The sequence below is a fragment of the Trachinotus anak genome, unplaced genomic scaffold (assembly GCF_046630095.1).
Source record: "Trachinotus anak isolate AG129_WGS33_773 ecotype Australia unplaced genomic scaffold, CSIRO_AGI_Tana_v1 ptg000012l, whole genome shotgun sequence".
Lineage (NCBI taxonomy): Eukaryota > Metazoa > Chordata > Actinopteri > Carangiformes > Carangidae > Trachinotus > Trachinotus anak.
In genome coordinates, this window is record NW_027273863.1 from 6,730,853 (window position 1) to 6,746,046 (window position 15,194).

The window sequence follows — 15,194 nt, forward strand, 5'->3', positions numbered from 1 at the left end:
AGCTTTATTTTTTGCATTGCCAGGTCAACCATTGGCAAACACTGTGTACATTAGGCCCTGAGATGTGTTTTCACACATTTAGTTACTGGCTGAAGTCAAGTGGTTAAACATTTATTTTGACTATGACCCATGCCTTAATAAGCCAGTCTACCAGAGTCTGTTTGACACATCGTCTGCTGTGTGAAAATGATGGATTTTGGACAGATTCTGAGGACCATTGGAGACTTTGGTTTCTTCCAGAAGGTTCTCATTCTTGTATTAGCCTTTCCACATTTCTTACTACCCCTTTTCTTTTGTAGTTTCCTTTTTATCCAGTCAGATCCAGAGCGACACTGTAACACAGACTGGATCCTCAGAGCTGATCCTAACCTGACCACAGAGGAGCAGCTGAACCTGACTCTGCCCCGAGAGGAGGATGGGACCTTCAGCAGGTGTCGCATGTTTGTCCCTGTGGACTGGGACATCGGTGCCATCACGGAGTACGGACTCAATGAGACCACAGGGTGCCAGAATGGATGGGTGTACTACAACACTTTGTATGAGGCCACCATAGTCACCGATGTAAGTTAAGCATGATGTATGATTTGTGATTTCCTCTTTGGTACCATCTGTGCTGACTGCCCTACTGATTTTTTTCAGTTTGATCTTGTCTGTGAGAAGTCTAACATGGCTGAAGTTTCGCAGACAGTCATTATGACTGGTTTACTTACTGGTTCATTCATTTTTGGACCTACGGCTGAATCGTAAGTGACTAGAAAACAGTATATATGGTAATTTGCAAAATGCTGGGAAACATAAACCCTGAATGGTCACCCACTCTCTAAACTTCAGGTACGGCCGCAAGAGAACCACCCAGATACCAGCTGTCCTTCTGCTAATATTCGCCTTAGTTGCTGGTGTGTCTCCAAATTTCTATGTTTACATAGTGTCACAGTTCATAGTTGGAGCTGGACTTGGAGGATACAGAATGAACTCCACTGTATTAGGTATGACTTCTTACTTATTTTTTTATAGACTTTTATTAAAAACATGGAGTTTTCCTGTTATTTAAAATCTTATACTTCTAGCTCTGCAGTGATTTTGTTGTTTAAATTCTGTATGTAGCTACTGAATGGATTGGGGTCAAGAAAAGGTCGTTTGCCTCCTGTGTGAGCCAGATGTTTGGAGGTTTTGGACAGTGTGCCATGGCTGGTCTGATCTATGCTATTCGTGACTGGAGAACAGCACAGTATGTGATGTCAGGAGCACAGGCCTTTGTAGTCTTATACATATGGTATGTGTTGTATATACTTTTTTATTTTTATTCTTTGCACGGTGCTGTATTCAGTTCTTGGCACACTCCCTGCTCATATCTAACTGGCCAAATCCAGTTTACCCAAGTGTATCTGCCTTCCTTGCTCTTGTGTTACATCACACAATGAGAAAATGCAAAATCAGTTTTGCTTACAGTGTGTTTAGGAAAACTGTAATTAACCCTTTTGTAACCTTTTAAGGTGGATTCCAGAATCTGCAAGATGGTTGCTGGGAAACGGAAGAAACGAAGAAGCTACTAAGTTGATTCGCAGAGTTGCAGCAATCAATAAAAAGAAAATCCCAGAAAATCTGCTCAATATGGCAAGTCAGATTCTCCAAATTTTAATTACATCTGATCAAATGAGACTTTAAGGAAACTATTTGTAAGTTTTGCTATTGCTGCATAGGCAGCATCAGCATTAGCAGTTGTTTACATACCAGTATAGAAGAAACTTCAGTCCTTTACTCACCAAGAGCTGTCTCCAGGGGTGGAAAGCAACGCCAATGTAAAGGGATCACCAAAGCCAGTAATATCCATCCTCTGGGGACTGAAAATCGTTGCTAGCAGCTATATTCTTTTAAGTGTTGTCCTATTTGATAATAATAATACATTTGCCCTTCAGGTAACTGAGGAACGAGAAGTTCAGAGAGGAAGAATCAAAACAATCTTAACCTCAACAGTCCTGATGAAACATTTATTCATTATATCTTTTGCCTGGTACGTTAAGCACATTTCACAATTCAAGTCAAGTGGATTTTATTGTCATTTCAATCACATGCAGTTTGTACAATGCACAGTTAAAACGAAATAACATTCCTCCAGGACCATGGTGCTACATGAATCAGCACAAGACTAGAGAACATATAACAACAATTATCATAATTCATTTTTTCAATTTAATTTACTTTAATTTAATTCATGTTGTGTTCTGTGATTTTAAGGTTTTCATTAAATCTAGGTTACTTCTGCCTCGTTCTGAATGTGGGTAAATTTGGTCTGAGCATCTTCCTGGTTCAGTTCCTATTTGGGATCACTGAGATTCCAGCACATCTCCTCTGTATCTGGGTTCTGGAGCGAGTGGGGAGAAAAAAATCCCTGTTATTTACCCTCCTGGCAGGAGGATTTGTTTGCCTCTTAACCCTGGCTTTCCCTCAAGGTGAATTTCCTGTCCTTCACATTGAGTAAATGAGGATACATTAATTCAACAGTCAGTGGTTGAATGTGTTTTACATTTCAGACAGCGCTGTTGTTATCACAGCCCTTGTAACTGCAGGAAAGTTCTTTTTGAACTGGGCTGGTTCAGTATGTATGGTCTACATTCAGGAGCTGTTTCCCACTTCTGTCAGGTATGCAATATTAAGATATATAAAATAATTATTGATACTCTACATATACACTGTATATATTTCAAAGTGAACTCTATGTTCCACTCTTTCAGGCAAACAGCTGTTGGCTTGGGCTCCATAGCATTTAGAGTAGCAGGGCTTCTGTCTCCGTTGGTCAACATGTTGGCCATATACCACCAGTCCATACCCATTATAGTCTTTAGCAGCCTTGCAGTGGTCAGTGGAGCTCTTGTCCTCCTCCTTCCTGAGACCAGCAGAAAAGAGCTTCCTGATTCAACCAACGACGCTCAGGGCAACAGGTAAGCAATCTGAATGGAGCAGACAAAATTACTGTAGTGATCTACTGAAGAACTGTGGAAGCATTATCTTTTATCTGGGGTCAGTTAAAGGCCAAACACAGGCATCCAACCTCGCTTGCATGGATAAAATGGCATGTAGTTGTGTAGTAGAGTTTGATGAGAAGGCTGATACCACTCTAATATCTACCCAGTTAATATGAAACTACAGCCAGAGTAGGGTTAGCTTAGCATAACGACTACTCACTACCACTTCACCACCCCAAGCTAATTACACTCACAGCTGTGGAGAGCCCTTCTAATGAAGGGGGAGGTTATAAATGGATAGCCAAATTATGGGATGATCTTGCCACTCTACCGGAACAAGGAAGCAGCCGAAACCATGGCAGTGGACAGATGCACGGCTATTACACTGTGTCACAGTTTATGAGAGGCCAGGATACAACATCACATCTAAAACCATGAGAATAAGATATAAGGTCAATTCGATGTATTTTAATTTAAAAACAGAGTTTGTGGTGTTTGTTAAAGCGACAGCACTTCCTATCTGGAAGCCAGGATTATGAGGAATATACAGTGTTCAAAGCAGTCGAAGCTGTGTTGTCTATAACATATAATTAAAATTTGATTAACCTTTCTACAATAATACGGTGAGAGGACCTCTATGTTAAAATTCTGAGCTGATCTCAGGACATCAATTCACAATGTGTGAGTATGATGTTTATGAACAAGTATGAATGTTTTTGCTGTTTATGTGTTTGGGTATTTAGATTTCTTTTGCTAAAAAGTCACCACCGCTCTATCACTAAAGCCTTTACATGGTAACAGTATAAGGAAAAAAATGGTGGCAATGGTTGGTGACAATAAATCTTTAATGCCGTTCAATTTGTATTTTTCCAATCTTACAAATCTAAAACAACGAAAAACATTTAACTTCAGTTTACATATGTGGAAATTGAAATAAATACATTCTTAAAAATATGAATTTAAATTCATCATTATTTTAGATTTGTGAAATGAATTTCTTGTAATGTTAAAGGAGATAAGTTAGCCACTGGGTCTGTCAGGGAAAAAACAACAGCCACCACTGTACTATATAGTCCAACCACTATACCAAACTAAAAATCAAAAGGGTGACGGGCAGAAATTATCTAAAATTGTTGTTTCCTGTTCACTATAGGAATATTACCATCAAGAGGAGTGGAAGTGACTTCAACATGGCCGACCACAACAGCACAAAATGCACCAAACTCTAGTCGCCATACTGTATTTTTGGAAAACCTATTGGTTTGGTTTGTTGTTTTTTTTTGTCTTAATAGTGGTCCAGGTCCATTCTTTTTGTTCCAATTCTTCTTCTTTTTATTTATTTTTCTCTCCTAAATGTGCTTGTTCAGCAAAAATCACAAAAGACACAGAAACATGAAATTTCATGGCATGGTCCCAAACTCCTTCCACTTGACAGCCCCAAATTATGAGGTATTGTACCCACTGGTGGTAATGTAATGAAAACAATATGACCTAGAGTCAAAACTCTTTCATCATGTCAATCTCATCTACCTCTTTGCTCAACTGGCCTTCTTTCTGCATTTTCCTTAAAGCCTTGTCAGCAGCTGCTGGACCAATCATTGCAAAACTTGACCAAGATCATTTACACACTTTGGTGATCTTATTAATGAAAGTTCAAAATGTCTAGCTACAGACATTGACGAACTAAGGCTGAATTCACACTATTTTAGTGTAGCATAAAGTGCCATGTCAAGGTGGCACAACTGTCTTGTGAGTTTTGTGGCACAGCCCCCTGAATGACTGGTGAAATCCACACTGCTGCAACAGTGAAATTACTGCTGACAGCTTTTGCTATAGTAGAAAAGTGTATGATATTTTCAAATATCAGCAGTTACCCAAGTTTTTGCTCCCTTTCCTATTTAACTCCAATCACTGGAATGACCAGGGATGTCCCAATCTAAATCGCCAATTTCCAGTGCCAAATGTCCAGTCTCTAATTTGCATCAAATTGTAAGAAAATGTACACATTTTAACAAAGTACCAAGGGTCTAAAATGAAGTCATCTTATTATTTACCCTGTGTGTTGAAAATACTCAAGGTCCTGGGCCTTTACCATGTCTCATTATCTCAGCTTACATTCATGAAAATTCCTGAATATTTTTATTTGGACTATGTTCTAACTTTTGTATCACTCAGATACCCAGTGTGTTTGCTCATATACTGTGTCTGACTCGATGGACTGTCTTTGCTGCTGTCCATACTGCTCTGTTGGAAAAATAAAATACTGATAAAGAATGTAGTCTGGCTTGCTTGTAAGAAAGTGTAATCTCTTGAACTGATAACTCAACAGCTCTTATTGAGCTGTAGGAGTTAAGACTAGTGTCTTTGAGGGACCCAGGCAGGTAGGGCTGATCATATAGTAGCAGTGAAAAAGCAAAATAATGATTGGGGAGGACATATACACAGAGCTGAGCTGAAATGCACAAACTAGTCTGGAAGTCATTTTTTCAGCTGGGGGAAGAGTGCGCAAGAGGGCATTGCACCACCATCTCATGAGTTCAGTTTTTCATCAATTATCTACTTCTTGATACAAAAATGTTGCACCGAAACCACATGTAGACTAAGGAAATTGTTCAAAATTCAACCTTAAAGATCTGCATTGGACAAGTTTGCAGTTGCACCTCAAGTTGCACTAGAACAACTTCTTATCAGTCTGAAAACAAGCGGGTCTTGCATTATGATTGGCTAACTGTCAGTCTGGCCTTGACTTTCCACTTACTGAAGAAGTTACAAATTTACATGTGCTCCAACAGGCTGTTAACAGACATCTGTCCATGTCCATATGTTTTATCTTGGTGGTAAAAATCTGGTGAACACTACTGCCTAATGTAGGCTTGACATGACACAGGACAAAATGTTGCTGGCCAAAATTAGAAATTGAAATTAGTTTGTTCAATCTTTGAATTAACTTGACAATCTGACATTTTAGGACTTGTTTTCACTGCCAAGGTAAATGGAAGAGGGAAAACAACTCAAAAGGTCAAAACTCCAACAGAATGTGTGGTATAAATAACAACCTCACTGTGAGATCGACCAAACATTTCTGTGTGTTACATCATCAGACTGACAAGATACAGTGTATTCGGGCCAAGGCAGCATTTATGGGACACAACTCAAAAAGCCAAAATATGTCAGAAAACAAGTAGCATTGTCCTTTAAAATCATCTTGTGAAGTCCTCTGCAGACTTAAGCCTGACAAAACTATTTTAATATCGTTTACAGCATACAGTAAATCTCTGTTACTTGCGTCACTACAGTTACAGTGGTTCCATATTATGTAACAGGGTTACCTGTCATGTAAGTGCAGAAAGTCAGCATATTGTAAAAGTTGGTAAAAGATCAACAGTTCTTTCTGTGGAAGATAAGCCATGTTATACCACAGTGTCTGCAAAGAATCATCTGTTTGTTTGCACACTGTTTAGTTTTGTTAGTAGCTGTTCTGGAAAATGATTTGAAGTTAGAACACGCTTAAATGTGTCCTGTTTATTCTTGGGATTTTGCAATACGGTCACAATATGTGTAATATGACCTTTTTCAGAAACAAAAGTTGGTGAAATCTGTTGGTCAGTGAATGCTGAGGTAAATTTAGCTCTCTGGGCATCAAGCCAAAGCACGAAGGGGTTATGAAGGTGTTACACAGAGGAAGGTACAATAGTGACACTGCTGGTTAAACAATCATGAAACAAGACTAGCTCTTTCTACGAAATGCAATTGCACTTTAAATGCTGTCTCATCCTTCCTTAACTATACAGTCCAGGGTTTAAACATTAATGGGAGTCGTTTAAAGGTCATCATCCAGCAGCATCTTTAAACTGAAAGTCAGCTCCCTGAACATGGCTGATTTTGGAGAGATCCTCCGGAATATTGGAGAGTTTGGATTATTTCAGAAGGTCACACTTTTTGCTCTTTGCTTCCCAAATCTTATTCTTCCTTTTCACTTTGCCAGTTTGTTTTTTATCCAGTCAGATCCAGAGCGACACTGTAACACAGACTGGATCCTCAGAGCTGATCCTAACCTGACCACAGAGCAGCGGCTGAACCTGACTCTGCCCCGGGAGGAGGATGGGACCTTCAGCAGGTGTCGCATGTTTGTCCCTGTGGACTGGGACATCGGTGCCATCACGGAGTACGGACTCAATGAGACCACAGGGTGCCAGAATGGATGGGTGTACTACAACACTTTGTATGAGGCCACTATAGTCACTGATGTAAGTTATCTGTTTCATTGTAATTTATAATACAAATATTACATTTTCTTGATAATATTCTCCCATATTAAATATTTGGTTTAATTTTGCTACAGTTTGATCTAGTTTGTGACCAGACTAAGTTGTTGGAAGTGGCACAAGCAGTGCTGATGGCTGGCATTCTTGTTGGTTGTCTCTTATTTGGACCCTTTGCTGAATCGTAAGTGTGCATGAAATTTTGCTAAATATACATCTTGATGCTGTGTACCATCTTGTTAAGTGAAAGTCTATCCCAAACGAAGAGAGTTATATCACATATTTTGTTATATCTTTTCCAGATTTGGTCGTAAACGAGCAGCTCAGATTCCAGTTGTTGTGATGCTCATATTTACTGTAACAACTGGATTATGTCCCAGCTTCTACTTATATTTGGCGTCCCAGTTCATGGTGGGAATCGGCTATGGAGGTTATCGACTTAATGGCGTTATATTGGGTACAGTAAACTCTATCATATTACATTTGAAAACAAAAGAATTTGACCAGTTTTGCCAGTTATTTAATTCTTAATTTACAGTGCAAATGCACAAGCTGTTTTCTTCATCCCAATATAACCACAGCAGTAAATAATTTAATAATGAACTTTCATACCTTCAACAGAGGTATTCTTGATGGAGCCCCAAAACTAACAAAATGTTATCAGACAAGTCAAAAATACAACTTAATACATCAATAAATAATATTGTTAATTTGATAAATAAAATAGAGTCTAAAATACATGCAGTTGCCAGTTTATTAGGTACACCTAGATAAAAACTCATGCAGCCTTGTATTAAGTTATACCTTCAAAAAGCTTAGTGTTCAGTTTTGTTGAAACTGTTTTCAACTGTTCATTCAACTTCATGGTAACTTTGGTAGGCTGCAGAGTGTGGTGTTGTTATTAATGTTATATAATGTTATATTAATAATGTGTTTTAATGTTTTTCCCACCACATTTATATCAATAAGACTAGACACTGAACATTGTAACCTTCATGATGGTAGGATTTATGGTAGGACTGCTGTATGACTGCCTTAGTGTTATCTAGGTGTTATCCATCCATCCATCCATCCATCCATTATCTTTACCACTTATCCGAACTTGGTGGGGGGGGGGGGGGGGGGGGGGGGGGGGGGGGGGGGGGGGGGGTTCACGCTTGTCTATCTTCATAACATTATGTGAATTTTTCTTGTCTTCATCAAGGACCATATGGAAATAAGTCTTTTTTTCCCTTAACTTATTAGAAAGTTATAAAGCAATATAGCTAACGCAATTTCTTTCTTTTATCTATTAATTTTTTAATGCTGTATTCAGTAACTTTTTTACTACATTTTGTTACTTTCGGGCTCCATAATACGCTAAATGTTAGTATAATGGGATTAAGGTTGACCTGTTGATTTCCTGCTTCCAGCCACTGAGTGGATCGGGATGGCCAAACGATCATGGGGAGCGTGTGTGACTCAGCTATTTGGTGCAGTTGGACAGTGTCTCCTCGCTGGTATGATCTACTTCATCAGAGACTGGAGACTGGCTCAACTCATCACAGCAGCTCCACTTGCTGTGATTGCTATTTACATATGGTGTGTATTAACTGCCTTAGTGTTTCAATAGTTCATTACACATTATTTATAAATGTCACTGTCCTCGTTCCTATCAGGTTTATTCCAGAGTCAGCCAGGTGGTTGTTGGACAGAGGAAGGATAGAAGAGGCTAAACAGCTGATTACCAAGGTGGCAACCATCAACAAACGCATTGTTCCAGACTCTCTGCTGGAAAAGGTACTGACCCTTCACAAACATTTTTTTTTTTTGACATTATATCAAGTCTTGAATGGAATATTGCTAATAACAGTGAATACGCAGTGTATATTTATGTTTAAAAAAAAACTATTTCATACAAGTGAAATATAAGACCAGTACTGCAGAATGAGAAAACCAATACAATATCACTGCTAGAAATGCTACTACCTACAGCAGACAGCGTTACAGTCATCTTGTAACCTTTGAGGCAGAAATTGTATTGGATTGTAACAGAGTGGAAAGATTACAGTCTGTTGGACTGTACTGGACTGCAGCAAGTTATTTAGGGCAAAACAACAGAATGGCTTACATATGTCGTTAACAATATAACAATATAACATATAATAATTAACAATATGACAGTGTTCATCACCTCTCTGACAGTGTGAACAAAAACTCAATATTTTTTGCAAGGCTGTTGGATGACATGATTTGCTAACATAAGCAAATGTTAGCATGATGTTGTGTCCACCTCCTGCATTACAGATTGTTGTGAAAGAAAATGAGAAAAAAGGAGGCATAATAATTCTTTTCCAATCACCTGTGCTTAGGAAGTATTTCTTAACCATAATATTTGCATGGTAAGTTACATTTTACAATATAAATAACAACTCTACAATTTGTATTTAACATTCAGTTCTTTCTCTCTGTGAGACTAATTCTTGTTTTCCTCAGGTTCTCATTGAATGTTACCTACTACTGCCTTTCATTCAATGTGGGAAATTTTGGCTTGAACATCTTCCTGACACAGGCCATGTTCGGTCTGAGTGAACTACCAGCTCATATACTTTGCATCTGGCTGTTAGAGGCACTGGGGAGAAAAGTGTCACTGATGTCAACACTTCTGATTGGAGGATTCATGTGCATCCTGATCCTGGCTGTTCCTCAAAGTAAAGCATCTCAGACAAAACCTTTCAGATGATGTTTTTATGGTTTTTGTCTGTTTTTAGACACACCTGTGACAGGGGTCTAGGAATGATAACGTCAGTTGGTCATGAAATACAATACAGAAATATAGTACAGACAGATCCCCAGAGGATGAATGCCAATAACTTTGGTAATCCCCTGACTACCTGCCTAGTGCTGTCATCATGTCAGAGTTTTCAGTTAACTATTTAACTATTTGAAATATCTCAACATCTACAAGGAGTGGCACGAAAATTTGGCACAGACATTTATGATTCCCAGACAATGTATCCTACTGACTTTTGTCATCCCCTGACATTTACTGTGGCCTATAGTGCCATCAGCACTGATTTAGACATAGCACCCTGAAATGTCTCAGCCACTACAGTATGGATTTCCATATAGATGTACGTGTTTGCGGGAAAAATTGTACTAACTTCAGTTTAAAGGCTCGAAAAAAACTAGCTTGAACAAAGTGTCATCTATCCATGACTTACGCAACCACATCTCTGCACGCTGTGATGAACACCCACAGGGCCACTAGAAACTAGGCGTCCAGCCAGGCATAGAAAGTACACCTGAAACCTGTGGACGCAGAGCTCCTTCACAAGCCTAAATTCCCCAGGGTGCTCTCTGGATCTGAGGGCATCCACAGCTTCTTCCTTGCTGCTCCCCATCTTCTTATTAGCAGGGCTGGCTTCTTAGCATGGTAGAGATACATCTTTGTTGCTGGTAATGATAGACTATGAACACAGCGGGAGGTTCCCCCTTCACAGTGATGTTAGTGACGCGTCCCACGAGAAGTTTGGAAATCTCCACATTTGTTTGCTCTGTCCTAAGCAACTCCTCTGAACAGTGTACTGACCTGCGCGGCAAGTGCAGTGTGTTCTGAAAGTCCCGTTAGGTGCAAAAACATTTACCTGTTCCAAACTACCACAGTCAAATACAGGTTAAAAGTCTGTTGTCATAGGGTGAGCTGCAACAATTGATCAAATGGAGCGCACACTTTTGAGTAGTTTCTCCCCAGTGGTATTTGTGGTGCTGCATTAATTTGTACACAGTGACGGCAGAAGTTGTGTCAAGACAGAAAAAAGATCTTTAGAGGGAAGTTCAAACCTGCTTTAAAAAAAAAAAAAAAATATATATATATATATATATATATATATATATATATATATATATATATATATTTTTTTTTTTTTTTTTAAAGCAGGTATATATACAACCTTTTCTTTCGGAAGTCAAATAAAATGTTGGAAAGACTGTTTGATAATCCCACAGGCACGTAAAGCATACTGACACCTTTAGCATCAGAATCAGAATCTTTATTGGATAACTTTTTATTGGCAACTTTTGTGACCTTTCATGTAAATAAATGACCTTTCATGTAAGCTATTTCATGTAAATAAATACTTTGGTTTATGACCAAATACCTGCAAGAGTAATCACATTTCCATCAGCTGCACCTATGCTTTGTTTGTAGTGCTAATCAGCAAATGGCATGCTAACATGCTAAACTACAAAGACGATCACGAGAAGCATTACTAAACATCACCATGTTAACATTGTCATTGTGTGCTTGTTTGCATGCTGTCATTAGCATTTAGCTCAGATTTTTGTTCTGGTTTAAATTCTGTTTTACACTCAGTTTTTATGTTTAAGGTAATGCTGTTGCTGTTACCACGTTAGCAACTTGTGGACGTTTTTTCATAAACTGGGCAGGATCCATATGCAACGTGTATGTTCAGGAGCTGTTTCCGACATCTTTTCGGTAAGATTAATCCATCTTGTTATGTATATAGACAACAGCGAGGTGTTGGTCATACTGTTGGTTTAGGTATGTGCCTGACACTCAGCAGTGTTATCTGTTATAATTACAGGTCAGTCACTACAATTACTAGTCAAAACATAGTGATAGAGTAGTTGCTTCTTACTATTTTAGACCTATTTTAGCCTAGGGAGAAAATAAATGTTATCATATGTGGGTCAGTCAGGTTCTGGGCTGACCCAGAACATTAAATGTAACAACATTCTTCTCCTCTGAGCTGACACTATCTGACACTAACTCCAGTGTCCAGTAACATGTAAGTGCTCATCAGCTGTTGCCATCAGATTGGTCTAACATACACAGGAAACAATTTAAACTATCTAACTATCTAATTAAGCTAGAATGAGTAGTCCAAACAACTGCTGCATGATTTCTAAGACCACCAGGGAATACCTTAGGGTAACAAGCCGTGTCTGAGATTTGTACGCTCCTGTTTCAGACAAACAGCCTCTGGTTTGGGATCCATTGCAAGCAGAGTTGGTGGCTTGCTGTCTCCATTGCTCAACATGTTGGCCACGTACCACTGGTCCATACCCACCGTAGTTTTCAGCAGCCTTACACTGGTCAGTGGAGCTCTTGGCTTCCTGCTTCCCGAGACCAGGAGAAGAGAGCTTCCTGACTCAACCGATGAGGCAGAAGGCAACAGGTGAGCAAGATGCATGGCAGTAGCAAATTTTAGTTCAGTATCTCCATTAACATCTCAAAATGACAGTTGAATCAGCTGACAGTTCAGCTTTATTTTCAGTTTTTATTTTTGAAATGTTGACGATTTCAAAAACTCCAAAGAACTGAATATAGTATGAAAACACAAACCAAACAACTTCTTCCCCTTGGGATCAAACAGCATTAATTTTGTCTCTATTTTGTTGACAACAATCTTCAAAGTATGGCCGACAGTGTGACACTTTCTGATTAAACTAAAATACCCTTCTCTGTTTTCCTCTCTTCCACAGAAATAAAGGGGCCATGAAGAACCAAAATGCATCAAGTATGCCTCCACAAAGCAAATCAACCAAACTGTAGTCTGAATACTTCTGTTACTTTCTGTTACTGATACTTTCCTCTTGGTCCATAATCAAGTACCTAATGCCACTACATTTGCATGTAATTTGCTATTCATTGACCTCAGATAATAAATTCAGATAATAATTTCCATTTGTGCACAAAAGCATCCATCCATCCATTCATCCATCTGTTTTCTGTTGCCTACCTGAGGTCATTCCGTGGTAGCAGCAGGTTAAGCAAGGTAGTCCAGACATCCCCCTCCCCAGCAATGCTTTCCAGGACCCTGAGGTGTTCCCAGGGCACATGAGATATGAAGTCACACAAGATATATTGAATTCTAATGAGAAGTTTGACATGAACCTGACTTAATACTTTCATGCTTTTCATTTTGGACACTCCATTAGTCTTCTTCCTGTGCTACACTCCAGCCATGTCACCTTTACACACAAGATATCTCCAAATCTAATGAGCTGACAGCCCTGGAAGATACTGAGCTCATTCATGCCAACAAGGTAATTAACCCATTTAATTGTAGTGACACCATATCTTTATCTCTTGTGCCACCCACTGGACAAAAGTTTTGTTTTCAGCCACTCCACAAAGTGTTAAGAATACCAGACATCATTCTGTGGAGGGTATGCACGTGCCGTCACTGTTGTCTCCTGTCACAAACATGCAGCAAACAGTACCCTCTCCCAACATGAACAGCCTGAACCAACAATCCAAAACTCGAAAGTATTCAATAGGCCTGATTCTTTTTATTGGATTAATAAAACTAATGATGGCCGAATTCCATTTAGCTGCTTCAGTTTTAGGCTCCTGGTGCTGTGCATGCTGGCATTGTCACATTGTCATGGCTTACTGGGACACCTGAACCGAAGGTAGCTGCTGTTTGATTATTAGTAACAACTGTGACTAGAGCAGTAACAGTGGGACCAGTGTGAGAACCTTCTCATTATTTGCGTCATACACCAAATTGCAATCTGACGGCTTTTGTTGTTTCAGCTTAAATATTTTAGTTCATGGTTTTATCTCCTTCTTACTTTTTTTTAATTTGAACTAATGCAGTGCGCTGTTAACTATTAGCTGATATTTACTTTCTGCTGAAATATATTAACAAATCATAATAAAAACACAATAAAAATGGTTCATAGTCAAGTCTGTGTGTTTTTTTTAATGACTTACAAAATACAAAATGTGCCAGTGGAAAAATATACTGTTGCTGCGTTTCTCAAATGTAATCTTTTTTCAAGTCCTGAAACACAAACTACAAATCAAATACCATTCACCTCCACTGTATTGCAGTCGTGGCAGAAGTCTCAGTGGCAGCAATCTGAAACATGAAACAATGGACACTGTCTGGAAGGAGGTAAACATTTATTTTTTGTGATTTTGAAGTAATCAAACCTTAAAATACTTAATAGCACCATTTTCAAAACTCTCCTTGGTGGGGCGTTCAGTGACACTCATGCAGTTGATCACACTGATATCATGAGAAGAACAACGTACAGAAGCTAACTGTCAAAATTCACATGCAAACACAACCAAGAAGGAAAACAGCCCCCGCTCAAAGCTGCATTACACTGGTGGATTAGGCTGCCTGTCTGAAGTCATTTCAGTAATGAGCAACATGTAAATGTGTGACATCAAACAGTCTGAGCAACAAGTAAATACAGAATACAACCAAGAGAGGTGGCAACATCTCTTTTGGGGAGACACACCATCAGGGGCTGCGCTCAGGGAGTTTGGGTGCAGCAGCAGCGCACTGTATAGTGCCTTTATAGGAGGTCTAAGGTGGTTTATAGTTCTACACACCTGTAGAGTTTAATGACTGCATCATGTACGGTTGTGATGTTAATTTGCTGACAAAACAGATAAATAAACACCTGCTAAAGTGCTTAGAACTGCCTCTGAGGTAGTTCCTGCTACAGTAGGTGTCTCCAGGACTGCTGTAAACATTTTGTTAAAATATAAAAACTACAGACATACCACCACCTACTGGTGCTACTATACAGTTAAATGCATAGATATTAAAGCGCATGCAGCAACTCCAGATCCTGCCTCTTATGGTAAACACATCTGTAGAGGTGTTGATTTTAAATTTTCCTCTAAGCTCTAAATTTTATTAATTTGAATGTTACCAAGTGCAATATTAAATGTAGTTCTTCCAATGTATATGCTGTGCAACCTAGCCCATTTTAATCCTAAGGTTTGCACATTTCAAGTTAAAAACAGAGTAAACACAGCCTTGCTGAGATGGTGATTCCATATGGGATAGCACACTGAAAAGAAAATTGTTACCTCAGAATCTACATAATGTAATGTTGATATGAAGTGGAATATGGCAAAAAAAGTTAGATCCATGTGAGAACTTACTCTCTGCAGAGACAGCTCAGCAGACTCGGAGCTCATGAAAGCTGGAAGATACTA

General features: G+C 39.0%; 2 protein-coding genes across 2 annotated transcripts; both read left to right on the plus strand.

The window, feature by feature from the left end:
• The first annotated feature begins 48 nt into the window (after positions 1-48).
• On the plus strand, positions 49-5,237 carry LOC139629059 (solute carrier family 22 member 13-like). The gene is made up of 10 exons (XM_071491410.1): positions 49-561; positions 640-743; positions 832-986; positions 1,105-1,273; positions 1,494-1,614; positions 1,917-2,011; positions 2,236-2,450; positions 2,532-2,640; positions 2,733-2,939; positions 4,117-5,237. The coding sequence occupies exons 1-10, from the start codon at positions 187-189 to the stop codon at positions 4,190-4,192; spliced, it is 1,626 nt and encodes a 541-aa protein (XP_071347511.1). The 5' UTR covers positions 49-186; the 3' UTR covers positions 4,193-5,237.
• Positions 5,238-6,686: 1,449 nt separating this feature from the next.
• Positions 6,687-12,912, plus strand: LOC139629644 (solute carrier family 22 member 13-like). The gene is made up of 10 exons (XM_071492388.1): positions 6,687-7,210; positions 7,306-7,409; positions 7,528-7,682; positions 8,638-8,806; positions 8,884-9,004; positions 9,512-9,606; positions 9,701-9,915; positions 11,594-11,702; positions 12,199-12,405; positions 12,713-12,912. Exons 1-10 carry the CDS (start codon positions 6,836-6,838, stop codon positions 12,780-12,782), a joined length of 1,620 nt encoding a protein of 539 aa, XP_071348489.1. The 5' UTR covers positions 6,687-6,835; the 3' UTR covers positions 12,783-12,912.
• Positions 12,913-15,194: the final 2,282 nt, after the last annotated feature.